The following is a 22500-nucleotide window of genomic DNA, read 5'->3' on the forward strand; positions in this document are numbered from 1 at the left end:
TGCTATTGGAAAGTCCTTGATTTTGATTGATTTTGATTGATGGAAAACAACTTGATGTTGATACACATACCACTAGTGATGAAGCTGCTGTCACTTCGGTAAATGTTAACCCTAAATCCTTGTCAGCAGGAAATAGCGAAGCGAATGTTAACCCTGTTACTGCTCCCAGTTCATCACGTGGTGAAGCTGGAAACGCAGAAAGTGTTAAAATGGATGTTTTACGAAGAGACCCCCAAAGTACTGTATAGCTCCACGCCGTTGGAGGTCGATAACACCGTTACGGTCGAGGGAAGCGATATCGCTACATCCGCTGATGGTGTTTCTGTTTCATCAACTCCCCCGATTATTTCCGTTACTTCACCAGGAAATGTTAAAATGGATGTTTTACGAGAGACCCCCACGCCGTTGGAGGTCAATAACACCGTTACGGTTGAGGGAGGCGAGATCTCTGCACCCGCTGATGGTGTTTCTGTTTCATCAACTCCCCGATTATTTCCGTTACTTCACCAGGAGATATTCCCACAATGTTAGAGCACATAGACGTGGTAACCAGTACAGATCCGTGTGTCAATACTGACCACAGTATCGATATGCAGGACAGTACAAACTTGTGTGACTCGGAAATTAAAACCGATTCTGACGAATCTGACCTGGAGGAAGCAAACAGGAACAGTCAGGTGGAAACGGTGGAGAAGCTGACCAGTCAAGGTCCTACCCCCCCCCCCCTTTGAACAAATAAGACTCTTCTTACAAAATACATACAGGAAACGCAATATAAACCTGATGGAATACTTTCCAGATCTACCGTCCTTCCTTGAGTGTGCTCAGGCTATCGTACGTAAGCCTGACTTATTCGGTTTCCACCAGACACACTGTCACCGCTTAAAAAAATTGATTGCCAAGGTGGAAAGGGATTTCAATCAATTATTCCGCTTCTGATCTTATTCTTAGAAGCTATTATTTACCTCATGGCCAGTTTCAAGATTGGAACGATAAATGTTAATGGTGGTGGGAGTCCGCTCCGCAAGATCCAAATTAAACAGCTGGTGGAGGTCAACGGTCTTGACGTAGCTTTGTTACAAGAGACCCATGCTGTCCGATCTGTTCAGGCTCAGTGGCGACTATTTATGGACAAGGAATGTTTCTTCAGTAACAACTCCACGTCGAAGGCAGGCATCATGTTTATCTTAGGGAAACATTTCCATCCGTCCTGCCTTAAATTTATGAGTATTATTGATGGACACCTTGCCTCCGTGACCTTCTCTATCAATCAGGTCACGTTCACAATTCTCAATGTGTACGCTCCAAGCAAAAATGACGAGCGGATCTCCTTTTTTGCCGAACTGAGAAAATTCCTGCAAACACTGGATTTGCAGACTTGTCTAATTATTGGTGGCAATTTTAACTCTACTGTTGATGCTTCATTTGACCGGAACGGGCCGGAACCCCAACCATGTACCGCAAAACTTTTTTGCAAACATCATTGCGAAATATAATCTTCTTGATATTTGGCGCATACAGCACCCTTCTGATCAGTCTTACACATGGTGTCGTTGTTTAAACAACCACATCTCACTTGCGAGGCTTGATCGCATCTATGTAAATTCTCATTTATTACATGGAGTTTATAAATCCGATATTGTGCCTTCTGGTTTCTCCGACCATTCCCTAGCTCGAGTCTTTATTCAACTCTCTAAACCATGTCCAGGGAGCTCTCATTGGAAATTCAGTAACAGTTTACTAGAAAACCTCAACTTCATTCAGGCCTTTGAATCCTTCTAGACGGCTCTCCGAGAACAGAAGTTAAGCTGTTCCGTTAACCCGCTGATATGGTGGGATTTAGTAAAAACCCAAATGAAAGGTTTCTGTCAACAGTATCAGTTTTTCCAAACAAGGGCTGACCATGAAGTCAAGAAAATATTACAGTTAGAGATTTTACAACTCCAACGGGTCATCGGACAAAATAATAGTAACATACAAAAAACCTTCACTGAGAAACAATCCTTATTAAAGGAAATAACCAAGAGGAATGGACGTGGTGCCTCAGTTCGGATGAGGGTGCGACACCTGAATGAGGCAGACGTACCCACCAAGTACTTCTTTTCCTTAGAAAAACGTCTTCCCAGTAAACAGCTTTCTCAGCTGCAATTAGCAGATTCATCCATTACCTTTACACAATCAGAAATCAAACTTTTCCTGAAGGAATACTTTTCGAAAATATATTCAATGGAACAAATAAATCCTGTCAGTGTCGCCTCGATCTCCGTAGGCCTGCCAGTGTTGTGTGAAGATGGGCGTTCCCAACTGGAAAAACCCATTACTTTGGATGAACTTGGCACTGCCCTGCACGGCCTTGCCATTGGGAAAGCACCTGGATTGGATGGACTTACAACCGAATTTTACAAGAAGTTTTGGCACTTATTGGGTCCAGAACTCATTAACACCTTGAACGCAAGCTGCCAGCTTGGAGAGCTACCTCAGAGTTGCCAACGAGCTCTTCTTACCCTCATCCCAAAAAAGGGAGACATGTTGAGAATTGAAAATTGGCGTCCTATCTCTCTGTTATGTACGGACTATAAGATATTTTCGAAAGCCCTGGTATCGCGACTTACTCCTTATTTATCCTCGTTGTTGAAAGAAGACCAATGTTACTGTGTCCCAAAACGTTCCATCTATGACAACATCTCCCTTGTGAGAGACATCATTGAACTGTGCAAGGAAAACCCTAAAGATTTAGGACTTTTTCTCCTTGATCAGGAGAAAGCCTTTGACCGTGTTGACCATCGGTACCTTTTCGAAGTACTTGAACGGTTTGGACTTGGTTCAACCTTCATCTCTTATATTAAAATACAATACAATAATATTTATAGTGTTCTTAAGATAAACAATGAACTTGTTACACCTTTGTCTGTTAACAGGGGAATTAGACTTGTAAGGTTGCCCTTACAAGCGCCCTTTGGCTCGGTCCGTTGTGCTACTTGGCGCCAAGACTTTCTGCTCCACTGTCATGGGCCAATGATGGAGTGAAATACCTTGGAGTGTTCTTAGGTAATAATACCACAGTACCAAAGAATTGGGCTGGTCTGCTTGAGTTTGTTGAGGGTAAACTGCAAAAATGGAAAGGTCTGATCACATAACTGTCATATCGTGGAGGGGTCTTGGTCATCAACACACTGGTGGCCTCTACCTTATGGAACAGGTTCTTCGTGCTGCATCCTCCAGCGGTGTTGCTTCAACAGCTCCACAAGTGCTTCGTGTCCTTTTTCTGGGACAGAAAACACTGGCTGCGACCTGGGGTCCTCAGTTTACTACTGACCGATGGAGGACAAGGCCTGGTTGACATAAAGAGCCGGCTAATGGCCTTTCGACTCTCGGTTGCTCTTCGCATGCTATACATGCGACCCTCTCCACCATGGGTCAACGTCGCTCGTCACCTTTTGCAACAGGCTCGGAGGCTCGGCTATGACCACTCTCTTTTCCTGATGGACCTTTCCAAAATCGACACATCCCCCCTCTCTGGTTTCTATCAGAGCAAGCTAAATGCGTGGCAAGCTCTGACAATGACAAGAGCTGCACATTCTTACACGAAACAGATGTTTCTTGAAGAACCTTTGTTCTACAACTCCTTTTTCCATGATATGCCTGCTGATAGGTGTTTTATTCAACGCTTTACCAACAAAGGCGTTAAATCTGTCGCAGATCTTAGCCCAAACGGCAGCTGGATCGGAGCTGATGAATTGGCAAGCCTGGTCGGTGTGCGATCCTCTCGAATCGTGGCACGCATATTATGTAGTGTGCTTTGGACATACACACAGCTCGCACCTGCTTGGGAGCAGGATCACCAAAGCAATGAACAAAATCCACATCGAATACCTTCTCTCTCTCTACCTTTCCTGAACTCGTATGTGCTTTTTCTCTTGCTAGCCCTCTTCCTTGTCCCCCTTTTAACGTAGGTTTTATGGCCTTCCCAAACAAAAAGACCTTTATTTGGGTTGTGTAAAATTTCTTTCGCAATGGCAAATAACATAGCAGAAGGTTCCATGGAGAGACCTCTTACCTTGTTTTCCCCCTTATTTTCCTAACTGGAAAGGTTTTTATCACCCTCCTGTACCACCACGACATGGCGACCTCCAATGGAGACTAGTACACTGGATCCTTCCTTCCAATCGCTTGTTACACCGTTTTTCAAATCTGCTTGTAGATGAATGTCCTTTTTGTAAGAAATCTGAAAACCTTTTTCACATCTATGTTGAGTGCCAACGGTTGGCACCTTTATTTATTTTACTTCAGAATTGTTTTGTGAGGTTTGGTTTGTTTTTTAACACTTGTGTGTTCATCTACGGATTGGATATCCCACACAAAATTCCAATGCTGTGTTAGCCAATTTCCTGCTTGCTCAGGCAAAGATGGCAGTATATAAGTCACGGAAAAGAAAACTTGACTGTGTTGGAGTAAATGATGAAGATGCTTTGTTTTTGTTCCAAAACCTTGTAATAAGTCGTGTTAAATTGGATTTTTCTTTCTTTTCAGTAACTGGAAGATTACCGCAGTTCGAATCAAAATGTGTATAAAAGAAGTTATTTGCAAAGTCCGAGAGGAATGTTTGTCCTTTTGTGAAATGTTTTGTATATAATCCACCTGATTCATCCTTTCCTTTCTTCAGAAATTGTTTCTTGGTTTTCTTTCTTTGGCCCTCTCTGCTCTCTCTTCCTCTGTTTCGCTCCCCTCTCTTCCTCGCTCTTCCTCTCTCTCTTGCATCTCTCTATCTCTATTCCTTTTCTCTTCTAAACATATTCACTTCTTGGTCAACTCTATTTTCAATTTTCGTCACCAATGACGTCATCACTCACAACAATCGTTTTAAGAGGCTTGTTTTTGTTTGTAGATCTATCTCATATAATATCAGAGGTGCTTTTAAGTAAAATTAAGGGAAAAATGGAATTCTTGAAACATTCAGGATTGGTACATTGAGCTAGCAGGATGGCCAAGAGGTATGTACACTCGTTTCTGAGGTGTCTAGCTTGGGTTTGAATCCTGATCCAGCTGTAAACTGTTATCCTTGTGTTTCACATACAAGGTGAGCCGTCAACTTATTCAACTTATGAGTGCCATCCTTCAGGAGGGTCTTAAACTGGAGTGTCCCTTCTGCTTGAAAGTTAAAGATCGCAGTGTCTTTCCTGAATAGTCGGTGACCCATTGCGTGCACCCTGAACAAATTACAAATTCCTGCTCAAACCTACAGGGGGCACTGCATCAGTGTGAACAGCCGGAACTCTCAGCCAATGGTGCTGCTCGCAGCCAAGTGCTGCATGTGAAAGACGAAGCTTGTTAATGGACATTAAAGGTAGCATGGTGTCATTCGTGAAGAGTAGGGACATTAACACCGACGCCATGACAAACTTACAGATTCCTGTGCTGACCGGTGACTGGGAAGGCAATGGCAGAACAGTTGCCAACAAACTGCTTGGGCAATGCCAACACTCTTTAAAGAGTATGATACGTTGTTGATATTTGATCGGTACACTGTTTATTTCACGTTTTGTTCATCGTAATATAGTGATGTGCATTTTTCACAGTCGAAAGTCATGGAACAGCATGCGATACATTCCCGTGATAGAAAACGCATTTTTTTTCAAATCCATGTGACCATTACACACTGGAATCTTGAGTCAGTGGTCCTTACTGAGGTCTCTCCCTGGAATTACAATTCATCCTGGGCAGTTTCTTCCATTTGAATTATTTATATTAAAAAAAAAAACCCAGAAGCGACGTTCAACCACTGATTTATGTTAATGAATAATTCATTTGCAAGAACTGTAAATACATTTATATTTGCTGGCATTTCTTCTTCTGTTGTTTTTTTTTTTCTTCTTTTTTTTACTCGTTTTCTTATGTTCTCTTTCTTCTTCCACTTTTATTTCGACCTTCGCTTCTTCCATTTTTGCCAGTAAGGATTTTTAGTGCTTCAGCACCGCTGCATTCACAGTGTCCTTTGGCTTTAAGGATTTTGCAAAGAGTTTTTATTTATTTAAAAAAAAAAAATTTTGCAAATTAAACCTGATGGCAGAAACATCGTGTTTCTTATGTAACTTAATGCATTTTGGTCTTTCGGCCTAAGGGTCAAGGTGCATGTGTATTGTTTTGATAAGCCTTTTATGAACATGTATTTTGGTCTGAAGGTTGAAGTACAAGTGCTTATAGCTCCGTCGTAATGTTCGTATTTTTTAAACCTTTTTAAAAATATATTTAAAAACAGCCATTTTTCAAAAGAGAAACATCACTATCAAAGATTGGTGCAAATATACATTTATACAATTTGATTACGTCATACTACTTCCTTTGGATGGGGGCTAAGTAGATGCCCAACGAAGATCTATTCCATAAATCATTACATTCAAAGAGAAAATGAACTGCTAACGAATTTTTTTTTTGTATGCATAGTCGAGGCTCGTGGAAGATCTTTGCACACTCGAGTTCACAATCATGCAGAAGCAATTTAAAAGTTTTTTAGAAAAAAAGGATCATGCTGTCGGAGAGTTTAAGTTATGGTTATTATCATTTTTACCTCCACCATCGAAGGTGGATGGAGGTTATGTTTTCACCGCTGTCTATCTGTTTGTAAAAAGGATTTCCCAAGAGGTTATTGACGGATTCGGATGAAACTTGGTGGGCATGTTGGTTATGCAAGAAGGAAGAAGTGTTTCGATTTTGGTGAAGATCCGGATACGGATCCGAGAATTTATCGTGATTGTTCACCATTGAGATGATATCGTTCGAAAACGATGGACAGTATAGCACAATATTTTGAAAAAGTTAAGGACAGATTCGGACGAAACTTGGTGGATGAGTTGGTTAAGTGATGAGAACAAGCCATTTAAATTTAATTCATGTCCAAATCCAGATCTGGCCTATCAGTGAGATACAAAACGTAAAGTCATCAGCTTGGCGGAGGTATGCACTCCATCAAGTGCCAATATAGTTATAACTACATTATTCAATGTGTTTTTTTTTTCTTCTCTTATTACGTTGTCAGTAGGATTATTATTGTTACTGTTATTCCACCAACCTTTCTTTGTACTTCCAACGATTTTCACAATCATGCAGAAACAAAGAAGTTGGAACGTAAAGCTTGCCTCCTATTGCAATGTCTGATGTGAAGCATAATTGCTAAATGAACGGACTTGCCCTGCATTCCATTGTGGTTAATCTGCTACAAAAACAGCGAGGAGTGTACCCCTGAGGTTCCACCGAGGTATCCGCCACGCCCTGTCTCTGTGGGGTTCCGAATCACCCCGGTAGATGCAAAGATCACTTTTTTCACAACGTGCCTCAAGCGGTCTTGCTCCATCTTGCTGCGCAACAGTCGGCATCGAAGGAACATCAGTGTCAGTGTTCGAAGGAACATCAGTGTCGCCATGGATCACCTTATACTGCAAGTGCAAGGTAGCGGAAGCCATTGCTGTGACGTAATTTGTCCACAGGTTACATTTATAATGTAGGAGCCAGAACTGCTTTGTGTTCACCAAATGGTACTTCATACTTGTGTTTCAAATACTAAAATATTTTTCATTCATAAATTGCAATAATTGAAGGATTTATATTTCATTCCACTTTGGCATGGCCTGCTATCCCCCCTCCCCACACCTCATAGATGCCATGATGTATCAAACTGACAGATTCTTGAAGTTTGGAATTGTTTTTTTTCAAAATTTCACCAATTAATTGATATTGGTTTCGAGTCCAGGCATCGTTCCAAGTCCAGGTAGTTTATGAGAACAAAATCAAAAGGTATTTATCCACCGGAGATTTCAGAAGAAACGCCGTTAGTTCAGGGCGATATATATATATATATATATATATATATATATATATATATATATATATATATATATATATATATATATATATATATATATACTTGCATTATGCATATGTATATTGTGGGTGTATATATATATATATATATATATATATATATATATATATATATATATATATATATATATATATATATATATATATATATATATATATATATATATATATGAGGTGGTCTCAATTCCATAATACCCTGTATAACCAGATATGTCTTATATATATATATATATATATATATATATATATATATATATATATATATATATATATATATATATATATATATATATATAGGCCACTAGTAATATCACAATTCTATATTGAAATATATATATATATATATATATATATATATATATATATATATATATATATATATATATATATATATATATATTTTGAAAGGATGTTGTTTTTTCAGGTTTGCTCAAGTTTAAATTATTCATGCTGTGTTATGTTTACATCTCCTCGTCCTTTTCCTTTTGAATATCTGATCGTTTGGTTCAAATGGTAATTTTAAACATCTCTTTAATTCCATATTACTCCAGACCAAGCAAGTTGTTAGGGTTTCCGACACTAATTTGTCTCACATCGTGCCTATCGTGAATATGAATGACTGATGGATGTGCGTAACATTGGAATATAGTTACCGAGTTAACAAAAGAGTGGAAGGAGGAATTGAGAAGTGGAAGACTGCAGAAGATGGATATCTGAATACAAATGTCTATGTACAATGTACATATTATGTATTCAAAAGCGGAACAATATTTCCTTGCTCCCCTTCCCCCAATCCCTCTTTCCCCTTCCCTTTCAAGCTCTTCCTCATAATCTCTCTATTTTCTTTCCTGTCCTCCTTAACTGCTACACCTTTGTTTTCCTTCCTTCGTCTTTCCCATTCCAAATCTTTTCACACTATTCTTCTTCTCAATGTTCCAAAAACCTTCCTCTTTTGAGGATTGGGCCCCAATTAAAAATTATAAGTAGTTAAACGAGATATACAGTATTGGCTGAAACATACCAGTATAGTGTTATGCACAAGTGTTGCCTGTGAGCAAGTCGCTGCAGGAGAATAATATAATTACAAGCCTGACAAAAGTCTCATCGTTAAACAAATCACAGTTAGTTCATGCCAAAGCATAATTATTCCACAATAGCACATTGTATTAGACTTATGAGCATTCACCCTCTCCAAAATAACATGATCTTGTGTTGGCTTGTCATTGAAGGGATCGTTGGTTATCAACTAAGAACAGTATTAACGGGATCAGCTATCTGCCCAACCCACACTTGGAATGACATTTGGCCAGAGTGAGGACTCAAAGGTCTGCAGTTGCAAGATATAATAATGAGATCTTTATTGTTCATATCTTTGATAGCGCAGATATTTTTTAATATATTTTTATATTTGGAGTGCTGGCGGTTGGAACACATTTGTAGCAGTTGGAACAATTCGTTTCCGAGGCGGAAAGGAATTGTCGCCTTGGGAATAAAAGTGGACACGCGCTGAGGCTTTGGGGTTATTGGCCTGAGGAAACCTGTGGAAAGCGGGTAAAATGTCACCTGTACCGAGACCAGATCTGCTCTCACTTGTTGAGGACGAGATTAGCAAGGTAGATCTAGTTACTGTTCTTTTGGTTGGATGTGCCTTTTTTCTTAAAGAAACACAAATAAAAAACATATATATATATATATATATTCATGTATAAGGTGCTACTGCAAGAGGACTGAACAATAAATGACAGAGGAAAATGTGCTGACAGAATAGCCTTGAGGTACGAAGACTCGCCTCTAAGCTGTCTAGCCAGGGTTTGAATCCTGACCTAGTTATAAACAGTCATCCCAGTGTTTCACAGACAGGGTGATTCAGAAATGGGTGTGCTGTCCCTCAGATGGATGTTAAACTGAACATCCCATCTGCCGGCATTAGTTGGTGAACGTTAAAGATCTCGTGGTCTTCTTCGCAAAGAGTAGGTGAGCTCTCTCCGGTACCATCGACAAATTCCAAATTCCTGCCCTAACCAGCAGAGGGCAATGCATCAGTGGCACAGCCACACCCTCAGCAAACGGTGCCACCCCACGGCGTTGTGCTTCATATGAAAAGAAAAAAAAAATGAAAACGCATTGAAAAGGAGTGGTGCGTAGCAGGCAGACATAGGCATTAAAGAACCCACAGTTTCCTTTGTGAAGAGTATGCAAGTTATCTCTGACACTATGAACAAATTATAAATTCCTGCACACTCAATCGAGTATGCTGTGTCAGAGCGGCGACCCTCTCCAGGATTGCGAATCTTCCAGAACCCCGAGCAAATTACAAATTCCTACCCAAATCACTTTCTTGGTTTGGGTCGGAATTTTCGGCCTAGTCATCCAGTTTGTAAAATACTTGGGCCAAAATCTTTCCACAGCCAATCTCACAAGAAGGTGGGATCCATTGGGGAAGTATAAAAGGTTGTATTGATACCTTATTACCTCTTGCACTGAAAGGGGGGGGGGGGTGGAGGTTATGTTTTCACTTGGTAGATGAGTTGGTTGGTGACAAGAACAAGCCAATTAAATTTTGGAGGTCTGATCCAGATTCGGCCTATCAGTGGGATATATGACATAAACTGTTCAGCCTGTGGAGGTATGCGCTCTACCGCGTGCCATTAGAGTATTCTGAAAGGAATTACTCCTTCCTAAAGTAATCAAATACAAGGTTTATCAGTTTTATGACCTTTATAATACCGCACAATGCATAGCTTTGTTTATGAGATCTCTTGGATTGTGGATTCGGGTGCACTTGGACTCTGACCTGTTGTTTCACATCTATCGACCGAACCCGCATGACATAAAATTGGTCTAGGAGACACCCAGGTGGCTTTGTTTTGGAGGATATGACTGTCTGTCTGGTTTATACTCGTATTACCAACAAACCACAGGAAGTGGTTATGCTTTCATCCTTCCAACTGGCATTGTGGTTTTACTGTTTGTTTGACAAACGTGGTAGTACAGAATATATCCTTTATTACGCAGTCAAATCAGTCTTGTCTAACTTGTTTCCGATTGCCACTATTACAAGAAGCATATCATCGGATGGTGTTTGCCCAGTGACTCAGTACCATTTGTTTGGCAGTGAGCATAGAGAACATAAAACTTATCTCTAGTTGCACCACACCTGTTTGCTGCTTGAAAACCACAGAAAGTTGGTTCTTTCATGCCAAGCACCCATCAGAATCTCCTTCCTACAACATCAGTATTTTGGTCTTGGCATCTCACTGTATTTATACCAGTCCAAACTGGGGTTGTACTGTACCACATGTATCCCACAGATTCTGGCAGTGAGTGATTCATGACCAACAGCCTCGGTTGATGTGTTGGCTCTTGTGGACTGTGTTTGGGCCAAACTTGGCCAGTCCAGTATTACTTAGACTGTTTTGTAGATGCTCAGAATATAGTTTGGCTGGGCAAGTAAGCATGTTCATTCTTATTTTGGAAAAACATAAACAGGTGTAATGTAAGGTTTAAGTGTTGTCCGAATTTTTTCATCTTAATCTCCCAGATTTCATTTGGTCAAGTTGAATTCCCTCTGAAGCATCAATTGGATTCAGGTGGAAATCTGGTTTGGTTTGAGTAGTCGAAGCTTAAGTGAGTTCAGAGAACAACTTACCCTGTGCAGCCTTGTCAAAAAAGGACATGGGATGGGTCGTTAAAACTCTTGCTTATTCCATTTCTAACCACGATCTATATTTCCTATGAGCTTCCATTTTGTCTGAGAGAGCAAGCGGCAAATTTGATTGGTCGAGATGATGCAAGATGCCGCAATGTTTTGTCCAAGTACTGCTAAATGGAAGCGTTTTTGAAATTTCCAAAAATGTGATTTGTGTTCTACAGTGTTCAAGTACAGAATATAATTTAAATAAACTGAAGGTTTTAAAGCCTCCAGGAAAAAAAATGAACCATTGAATCAGACGTTTACTCCCTTTGAAGTAGCATCTTTTACACCACCTTATTTAACACGTTTGATTAGTTCCTGATGCCTGTTGTTTGTGTTCTTTATGATATCCTTAAAACAGTAAGTGTCCTGTTTGGAATGATTTTCAGTTTTGTTTGACTATCAGACAGCTAGAGTTAAAACAATTACTTTACTCCTCTCTGTGCAAGCTCACTTGGGCCGAGATTCCGTACAACTTGCGAAATACAGAGCCAAAGTATTGCTAACCTGCAGTTTCGTGTTCTGAATCATGTTCAAAATATAACGTTCAATTGAAATAAAGTAGTTGATGACCATAAACTGACATTTATAGACAGATAGGCACACAGACAAACAAACAAAGTGGACCAATTGCTTAACCCCGCTTTTCGCTTCACGCATGCAGGGTATATAGCATATTCAATTTTGGTAATTATTCTATAATTTTTGTAAAGGCAACCATATTTTGTCCATAAATGACCAAAATTATTCCGAAACAGCAAATACAACCAGTTGCTTCACTGATTGGGGTATTAAGGGAGGTGGGGGAGGATGCTTGAGAGAGGAGGGAGGGAGGGAGAGGAAAAGAGGAGAGAGGGAGGGGAAGCTAGGAAGGGGGGGGGAGCAAACAAGGGGAGGGAGGTGGGGAGAACTATGCCTCACCAAACATTGCTATACTGTGGGAGATATATATATATATATATATATATATATATATATATATATATATATATATATATATATATATATATATATATATATATATATATATATATATATATGGAGATGGTGAAGATGATGATAGATTATGCTTAATGACCAAGCACACACACACACACAAAAAAAAAACTCATGTCAGAACAGCTGGACACATGACACAACAGAGTTTATAAAGTAATCCGCTGGCACATCTGCAAAAACTGTGATGTCCCAGTTTCAGAAAATTTATGGGAACATGAACCAAAAGTAATCAATGAAAACATGGAAGTACCCACTGCTCACGTATGACCAAATGATCCCATTCAGCGTGAACATCAAACAAAGCGTTGTGACCAGATATCGTACTTAGGGACAAAAAAGAGAAGGAGGCGTTGCTGATTGAGGTGTTAATACCAGTGATTTTGAACGAAATGATGCGGAAATCAAGAAAATGACCAAACACTGCTACAAACAGGACACCTCAAGAATGAAGTGAGAATATCCTGGCAGCTGAAAAATGCCAAAGTTGTAACAGTGATAGCTGGACCTTCAGGAATGATGGCAAAGAACCTCACAGAGATATTAAACAAAGGGGCAATACCCTTGGGCACTCACCTGGTAGCAGCTGGTAAGAAAACAGGCAACCACCGGCTGGCATGGATGACCCACAAAACATATAATGGAGAAGAAAGTAAATACGTATGGAATTTTTTTTAATGCCGTGGTAAAACTTAGATACATCACGGGTGATAAAGTTTGTGGTGAAGTTTCATCAAAATTGTGAGCGTGGTTTCAGAAAGGAAAGTAAATACTGTACATATTTTGGAGGGCACCCCCCCTGGAGAACCTCTAAGACCTCAATTTTTTTTTAATGTTTTGAACAAACTTTAGTACATCATGGATGGTGAAGATGGTGGTCAAATTTCATCGAAATTGGATGTGTAGTTTTAGAGAAGAAAGCAAATACGTATTTTGGGGGACAACCCCTCATAAATCGCCAGAGAGCCCGATTTTGCTAATGTCATGAATAAACTTTGGTACGTCATGGGTGATAAAGGTTTTAGTGAAGTTTCGTTGGAATTTTGTGTATTGGTTGAGAAGAAAGCAAATACCTCTTTGGCTGGACAACTCCCCCCCCATCCCCATATACTCTCTCTGTAGACCCCTTCAGACCCCTGTTTTTTATGTCATCACGGGTGATTAAGGTTGTGGTCAAATTTCATTGAAATCGTATGTGTAGTTTCTGAGAAGAAGTTGCAAGTATTGGCGGACGGACGATGCGCCATCACATAAGCTCCCCGGAACTACATTACAGGTGAGCTAAAAACCATCCCTGGAAATATTATTATAAACGAACTACAGTTGGAATCTGTCCAGGGCTCAGTGACGATCTTGAAAAGAGCCCTCAGCACAAAACTTTGAGAACAGAAAACTTCACAGCTTAAGGCCCGGTCACACCTTGACGTTTTAGCCAACGTATGCCGATTTTTGAATTTTTTTTTCTAAAACGCTGGCACACGTTGAATACGTTATGGGTAAGTTTTGATAACATTGAGAGCACGCTGAAAAACACTGTCATACGTCGTTGTACGTTGGCTTTAAACGTTGTACTTTTCGGTTGTCCTCAAATTTTTTCATGCTTGAAATTTCACGACGTATGCCGGCGTATGACTCACACGTTCCGCTACGCTGGCCACAAGTTGTATGCACGGTCTGCGATCGTTGACAGACGTCAACACATGCTACTTGTAAGTTAATCATAAGTTGAGACACACCGAGGTAATGTTTAGCGTACCCGAAACTTATTTCTAACCTATGATTAACGTGTTGTTGGCACGTTACGCGATCGTTGCCACACATCGACAGACGTTACTTTTAAGTTACTCATAGGCTGAAAGACGTCGGTATAATGGATCGTCCTTGCGTCAGCGTCCACGGCCACGGCCAGGACACTTATTTGCAGCATTCTTCAAACTTTTCTTCGACATGACGAGGATGTTCACACTTCGATGTCTAGCTTAGCTATGATTCCAATTGTCCATCGGCAGCGTCTATTTAAAATAGTCGAGTTTGAGCGTTTTAACACGTTCAGAAGAAACGCTTCAAATTTCAAAACCCCAGCGTCAAAAAACAAAGGCGAGTGACAGCAATTTAAATCGTTCATTGTAAACAATGAAAATAGCTGAGTGGTACCGTTTAAAAGTCGTTGAGTGTAAAAAAAATCCAATTGTTGAGCGCAAGCGTCTATTTTCAATAGTGGAGATGCAGCCATTCAAATCGTTGAGTTTATCATTTAAATCGTCAAATCGTTAAACGCAAGGACGATCCATCATAACCCACACCCTCCCCCTCACACTCACCTACTACTGCCAACATGAACAAACTACTACTAATACTAATACAGATACTGATACTGATACTGTTACTGCTGACATGGACATCGACTCAAAAAGGACTCGAAAACACTGTTGGGTTCCCATTTTATGAGCAGCATTTTATATACCAATTGCCAAAACCGCTGGGAACACGTCTTTATATGGCAGTTGCAAGCTAGAAACACGTTCATTTATTTTTTTTGTCGACCGGAAGACGTCATTGGAATACGTCTACATACGTCGATGTGTGTTGGGACTACGTAAAGAATTGGTTCAAAGCACGTCAAACATAAGTTAGAAATAAGTTTCGCGTAAAAAAGACATTACCGCGACGTGTTTCAACTTATGAGTAGCTTATAAGTAGCCTTTGTGGACGTGTGTAAGCATCCACATATCATGTGTAAAACTTATCCCCATCGCATGCGGAACGTGTGTCATACGCCGAGTACGTCGTAAAAATTTGAACATGTTTAAAATTTCTTGACGTACTCTACTTACTACGACGTATGATAGCGTACTTTAGCGTTGTACTCACGTATACCAAACTTACTCATACCGTATTTGACATGCCCCAATGTTTTAGACACATTTTCCTTCGGTCGGCATACGCTGGCAAGATCGCCAAGGTGTGACCGCGATGTTGACACTTCCATTTCTACGGCAGTTATGATTCGAATCGTTGTGCGTCAGCCTTTTAATAGGCTACGTCACGACATCGTCGGCGATGCGTGCAACGCGCTATGCCGAAGTTAGACTATCGTTGGGCATCGGTTGTGTAGGCCGACAACAGGTTCAGCATTCGTTGGTACAAGTTATCTATAACACAACGAAACGTTCTGTGTCCGATACCAACGCGTTATACATAAGACCAAGTCGCTATGAATACGTCCGAATCATTAAAAAAAAAACATCAAAAGTTCAACGCAAGCCAGCGTTTTAGATACATTTTAATACGTTGCCATCGCTGGCTAAAACGTCAAGGTGTGACCGGGCCTTTAGTCCATGATTTATAACCCTTTACTGAAATGAAGGTGGATGCTTTGAGCCTGCCCTGGGAGGACTCCATTCCACATTCTGAACCCCACATATGTAGATACCAATCAACAACACACACACACACACACACACACACACACACACACACACACACACACACACACACACACACACACACACACACACACACACACACACACATCTGCTAGGTCTCTGTTTCACCTCCTAATAAACCACACCCACATGTGGAGATAGCAGGCAACAACAGCAACTCCCACATATGTGTGCACATGCACACACACACACACACACACACACACACACACACACACACACACACACACACACACACACACACACACACACACACCTTTGAGAACTGGGGCGGGAGCATTCAAAACCAACACTTCATACATGTAGCGACCTTTGCACCCCCCCTGGTCGGCTCCGAATACGATTCATACATGCTACAGTCCCCTCAACAGAGATGAAAGATGAGAGGACCAGTGGAAGGGTTCGTAGAGAGAGATGGAGGAGTGCAGAGAGAGAGAGGGGGGGGGTCGTGTTCGGAAAGACGGGTGGGGGTGTGAGAGATGGGGTATGGTTGGGAGGGGGAGGGGTGAGGGATTCCGGCAGATGTGATGCCCAGATTATCATCCATCTGAGAGACGATACGCACAGTGATGAATCACCTGGCCTGTGAAACACTGGGAGGACAATTTAGAGCTTGGTTGGGATTCAAATCCAGGCTACACAGAGTGAGCATGCGTACCTCTCAGCTTTTCTGCCATGATGTGGTGATTCCTTGCTTCAGAACTGAAATTTTTTTTTTTCATTGTGATCATATAATTTATTTTGCCTTCCTATGTCCAGTGTAGAACCACAGTATCACAAATGAATGTTGACGAACGTGCCAAGTGGCTTTACCACGCAATGCATGAAACATTTAATTTTTATTTGTATTTATCTATGCCCAAGTGACTGGTCGTATAACGTTGTCAAAAATGGGAAACATCGTGGAAAATAAAATTTCCCATTTTCAGCGATGCAGCCACCGCCTGTTGTACTGTAGAACAACACGTGTCCAGCGCACGTGAGTAGCCCTGAACTTTGTTCAAGTCGATCTATGTGCAGTTTTCAGTGACAGTGCGAATATTGTAGAGCGCTGGTTTAAGCACTCCAACAAAATGGTTCATAAAGGCCCAGTCACACCTTGACGTTTTAGCTAGCAATGGCAACGTATTAAAATGTATGTAAAACACTGGCTTACGTTCAACTTTTGATGTTTTTTTTTTAAAGATTCGGACATATTCATAACGAGTTGGTCGTATGCATAACATATTAGTAACGGACACAGAACGTTTCGTTGTCTTATAGATAACTTATACCAACGAATGCTGAGCCTGTTGTCGGCGTTCACAACCGATGCCCAACGATAGTCTAACTTATGCATAGCGTGCTGCACGCATCGCCGATGATGACGTGACGTAGCCTATTAAAAGGCTGCCGCACAACGATTCAAATCATAACCGCCGCAGAAATGGAAGTGTAAACATCGCAGTCACACCTTGGCGATCTTGCCAGCGTATGCCGACCTCTGAAAAATGCGTCTAAAATGCTGGCGCACGTCAAATACGGTATGGGTAAGTTTGGTATGCGTGAATAGAACGTGAAAGTACACTATCATTATTAGTATTAAGTGGAGTATTATTAGTATTAAGTATAGTATTAAGTATTAAGTGGAGTACGTCTTGTAATTATAAACGTGTTAAACATTATACGACGTACTTGCCGCATGACACACGTTCCGCATGCGATGGGAATAAGTTGAACACACGATATGCGAACGTTGGCACACGTCGACAAAAGTTACTTGTAAGGTGCTCATAAGTCGAAACACTCAAGGTAATGGTTAGTGTCAGTGTTCCAGACTCCCTGTTTTTTTTATTATTATTTTTCTTTCTTCGGTATGACGGTGATCTCGACACTTCGATTTCTAGTGCGGTTATGATTTAAATAGTTGAGCGGCAGCCTTTTAATTATATTATATTGTAACCGCACTAGAAATCAGTGTCGACATCACCGTCATACCGAAGAAGAAGAAAAAAAACCCCAGGGAGTCTGGAACACTGACACTAACCATTACCTCGACATGTTTCGACTTATGAATACCTTACAAGTAACGTGTGTCAATGATCGTGTAACGTGCCTACAACACGTTACTCATAGGTTAGAAATAAGTTTCGGGTACGCGAAACATTACCTCGACGTGTTTTGACTTATGAGTAACTTACAAGTAACGTCTGTCGACATGTCAACGATCGCGTAACATGGCTACAACTTATGGCCAGCGTTATGCGGAACGTGTGAGTTATCCGCTGGCATAAGTCTTAAAATTTCAAGCATGGAAAATTTGAGGACAACCGAAAAGTACAACGTTTAAAGCCAGCGTACTACGACGTATGGCAGTGTTTTTCAGCGTGCTCTCAATGTTATCAAAACTTACCCATAACGTATTCGACGTGTTCCAGCGTTTTACACAAATTTTCCAAAAATCGGCATAATCTGGCTAAAACGTCAAGGTGTAACTGGGCCTTAAGAAACGGCTCCCTTGTCTCACATTAGCAATCGCCGAACCATCATATTTAACATACACCTCCCGGAGATGCCCAAAACATCAAATATGTCCGAATTGGACAAATGAACACTTTTATAGGAGTCGAAACTGCTTGTAAGTTCAATTCTGGAGCTTATATTTTGTAATTCTCTTTAGTTTAAGAGATACTCATGGTGATCGCATATGTGAAAATGAAATGAAGCAACGAACGCTGACGTCCCCAGGCGTTTATAAGCATCGCAATATACCCAACGATTCGTAGCTCTGATGAACAAGCATTCGATAATATGAGTGAGGAAAGTGAAAAAATAAACTTTATCGTTAAGAAATCATTGCGGCCTGTTCCAAGTCAAAGCAAGGTTGAGCAGGTCAAAAACATGGTGGCTTCACACCCCAGCGAGGTTACCCAGGAAACGCCTGAAGAACCCAGAAAGCGACGTGGCTGAGAAACTCCTGATAAAGGATATCATTAAATAACACCGTCAGTTGTCTTCAAAGGTTGTGTTTTAATTAACTCAAACACCCAATTTTCACTCTTGCACTTCCTTGGAGTTTTCCTAGTATGCATGCAAAGTTTCAGGCTGCGAGGTTTTATGGTTTTGGAGTTATGGAGGAGACACACTGACAAACTGACTCACACATTGACATTTATTTGTTTGGATAAAACACACATGTGACATCACATATACGATTCAGACAATCACAGGTTGGACATGGCCACCTCCACATAATTAAATAGAAAATTTATATAAGTTGAAGTTACTAATTATTTATATACAAGGGTCAGTACGAAAGTAATGCCTCTTAATTTTTCAGTTTGTAACCAAAGTGTCATAGGAATGCTACGCAAAATCGCAATGAAAGGTTTGTATCGCCCCTGCATTTTAAGTTGAGCAGCACTGTGACCAGTCACGTGAGAACATCAAACCACACTTTCAAAATGGCTGCCCCGCAAGATGTGCGGATGAAACAAAGAACAGTTATTGAATTTCTTACTGCGAAAGAGGTTTCTCTGGTGGATATTCATAGGCATTTAAAGAATGTGTACGGAGACTCTACCATTGATGTGAGCACCATTAGACATTTGGGCAAAGCGTTCCAAGAGCAAGGAAACCAATATTGACAAGAAGCCTCAAAGTGGCAGCCTGAAACCGCAGTGACACCAGAAAGCAAGTCAGATTGATGCAATTATTTAAGTGTGTTGCAATTGATGGAGATAATGTGGAGAAACAACGTTATATTTGCCACATATGTATGCATATTCCCTGTAATTTTCATTGCAATTGTAATTATATTTAATGAGAAATAAAATAAGAGGCATTACTTCCTAACTGACCCTTGGATTTTCATACAAGGAAGGATGTAAATTGAAAATTCCAATCATGATCTGATGTAGTAATATTTAATTACTTCTTTCGTTTACCTTGTGTGTCATTTCAATTAAAAACAATGATTATATCTAACAAAGCAGAGTTACAAGTACTGTATTTGTTAAACCAAATGTACAACACTAGTTGAGGAAGGGTGGAAGGGCATGTTGGAAGTGAAAGGTACAGGAAGATGCCACTGTGGAGCATTGCCATAGACCACAACTATCCAAAAAGAACCATTGCAGTCGTCTTCTATCCCAAAGGAACCATTACCATAGAATGCTAACCCAAATGAACCATTACCATATACCACTAGCCCAAATAAATCATGACCACATACAACTATCCCAAAGGAATCATTATCATAGACAACTATCCCAAACGAACCATTACCATAGACTGCTATCCCAAAGGAACCATTACCATAGACCACTATCCCAAAGGAACCATTACCATAGACCTCTATCCCAAAGGATCCATTACTATAGACCACTATCCCAAATAAACCATTACCATAGCCCTCTATCCCAAAGGAACCATTACCATAGACCTCTATCCTAAACAAACCATTACCATAGACCTCTATCCCAAAGGATCCATTACCATAGACCACTATCCCAAATAAACCATTACCATAGCCCTCTATCCCAAAGGAACCATTACCATAGACCTCTATCCTAAACAAACCATTACCATAGACCTCTATCCCAAAGGAACCATTACCATAGACTGCTAACCAAAGGAACCATTACCATAGACCACTAGCCCAAATAAATCATGACCACAGACAACTATCCCAAAGGAATCATTATCATAGACAACTATCCCAAAGGAATCATTACCATAAACCACTACTCCAAAGGAAGCATTACCATAGACTGCTATCCCAAAGGAACCATTGTCATAGACCACGATACCAAAGGAATCATTACCATAGACCACTACTCCAAAGCAACCATTACCATAAACCACTACTCCAAAGGAACCATTACCATAGACTGCTATCCCAAAGGAACCATTATCATAGACCACGATACCAAAGGAATCATTACCATATACCACTATCCCAAAGGAATTACCATATACCACTATCCCAAGGAATCATTACCATAGCTGCTATCCCAAAGGAATCATTACCATAGCCACTATCCAAAAGGAACCATAACTTTTAACAACATCGGCCATGCAGATTTACTCGAGTTTATTTATATAAACACTAGTGTTGGACAGTACAACACCAACGAAACAAGGAGTTTCTACTCTAGGTCCCCTGCCTTTTGAGTGGTATGAGGAATATAAAACTTGTAAAAAGAAACCTTTAAAACTAGAGGACACAATTAATTCCAGGATGCTAAAACTACAAATGCTTGATGAGCAAAGATGGAAAGCAAAAGAGAGAATAGGAAGACAAAAATTATATAGGACAGTCAAGAAGATATAAAAAAGCAGAAATGACCAATATAAATATATATATATATATATATATATATATATATATATATATATATATATATATATATATATATATATATATTGAGTAGGCAGAAATGAACCATCATGAACAATAATGAGGCGAGGATGAATTACCAAAGTACCGGCGGAAACATAATGCTAAATATAAGGGTATGTTCTTTTGAACATATGAGTCCCCTCGGACCATGAAGCTGTCGTTATTGTTGTTAAAGGCCGTTATGGGAACACAGAAAAAATGGGTTAAAGGTTTAAACGTGTATTAAACAAGCAGCGTCATCATGGTTGGCGTCTCACAATATAATATATTAGCGCGATTAAAAATACCGTTTTTTCCTCGCATCTTCATGTCTGTCAAAAAACCAGTGTCAAGGTGCACAACTACAGCTCATAATCTATCCATTGAGGTGTTTTTCGGCCCCCCCTGCTTTCCCGTTTTCACGCCACTGTCCACACAAAATTCATCAATCAATTATATACAGAGTCCGGGGGACTCAATTAGCTGAAGGCTAGTTGGGTGGAGGGGGGAGGGTGGTTTTCATGATGACTCAACGTTGAATTGTGGTACAGTTGTCACAGTCAAGCCATCATAGTCAAAACAGATATAAAGTTCAGACAAATTCTTTCTGTCAACAAAGAATGGAATTGGTTGACCTGATGAATGTGGCCTCCATTGCACGAAGGTGAGCGAAACTGCATCCTCCACTCAGGATTTTAAACCCGTCGATCTGATATTGCTCTGCACACTGAGGATTATTCAGTAGATGAATGTGACCACACATCTCATTTGGAGAAACAAATGGCGAAAAGATGATTGCAACTCTGCAAATGAGGAGACCTCTCTAATGAGATTTACAACACAATTTGACCTGTCAGATCGCAAAGACCTATGATGTATGGTCTGCCAAAGACTCATAAAGATACTGGTCCTCTAAGACCGATTCTTTCAATGACTGGCTCTGCACATCATGAACTCGCTAGATGGTTATGTATACTATTGCAGCCAGCACTAGGCGGCATCTCAGAACATGTAATTGTGGACTCCTTCACCTTTGTCATTTTCTTGATTTCTGCATCGTTTAATCCAAAATCACTGGTATTAACATCTCAATCAGCAATGCCTTCTTATCTTTTTTTCTTGTCCCA

The 22500-nt window shown here is 40.3% G+C and overlaps 1 protein-coding gene across 4 annotated transcripts in view; it reads left to right on the top strand.

Annotated features, from left to right (window-relative positions):
* PLEC (plectin) overlaps positions 1 to 22500 on the top strand; it is a 202636-nt gene that overhangs the window by 54616 nt on the left and 125520 nt on the right. For 2 of the 4 annotated variants that reach the window (XM_085881787.1, XM_085881788.1), the window contains exon 1: positions 7300 to 7443. The exons of the other annotated variants lie outside the window; for them this stretch is intronic. In XM_085881787.1, coding sequence (XP_085737913.1) covers positions 7416 to 7443 — 28 coding nt within the window. In that variant the 5' untranslated portion in view covers positions 7300 to 7415. Of the gene's footprint in view, positions 1 to 7299; positions 7444 to 22500 lie in introns of those variants that run through there. 4 annotated transcript variants of the gene reach the window in all.

Source organism: Eptatretus burgeri, chromosome 5 (genome assembly GCF_056783735.1).
Source record: "Eptatretus burgeri isolate ZD-2024b chromosome 5, Ebu_testis_v1, whole genome shotgun sequence".
In the NCBI taxonomy this organism is placed as follows: Eukaryota; Metazoa; Chordata; class Myxini; order Myxiniformes; family Myxinidae; genus Eptatretus; species Eptatretus burgeri.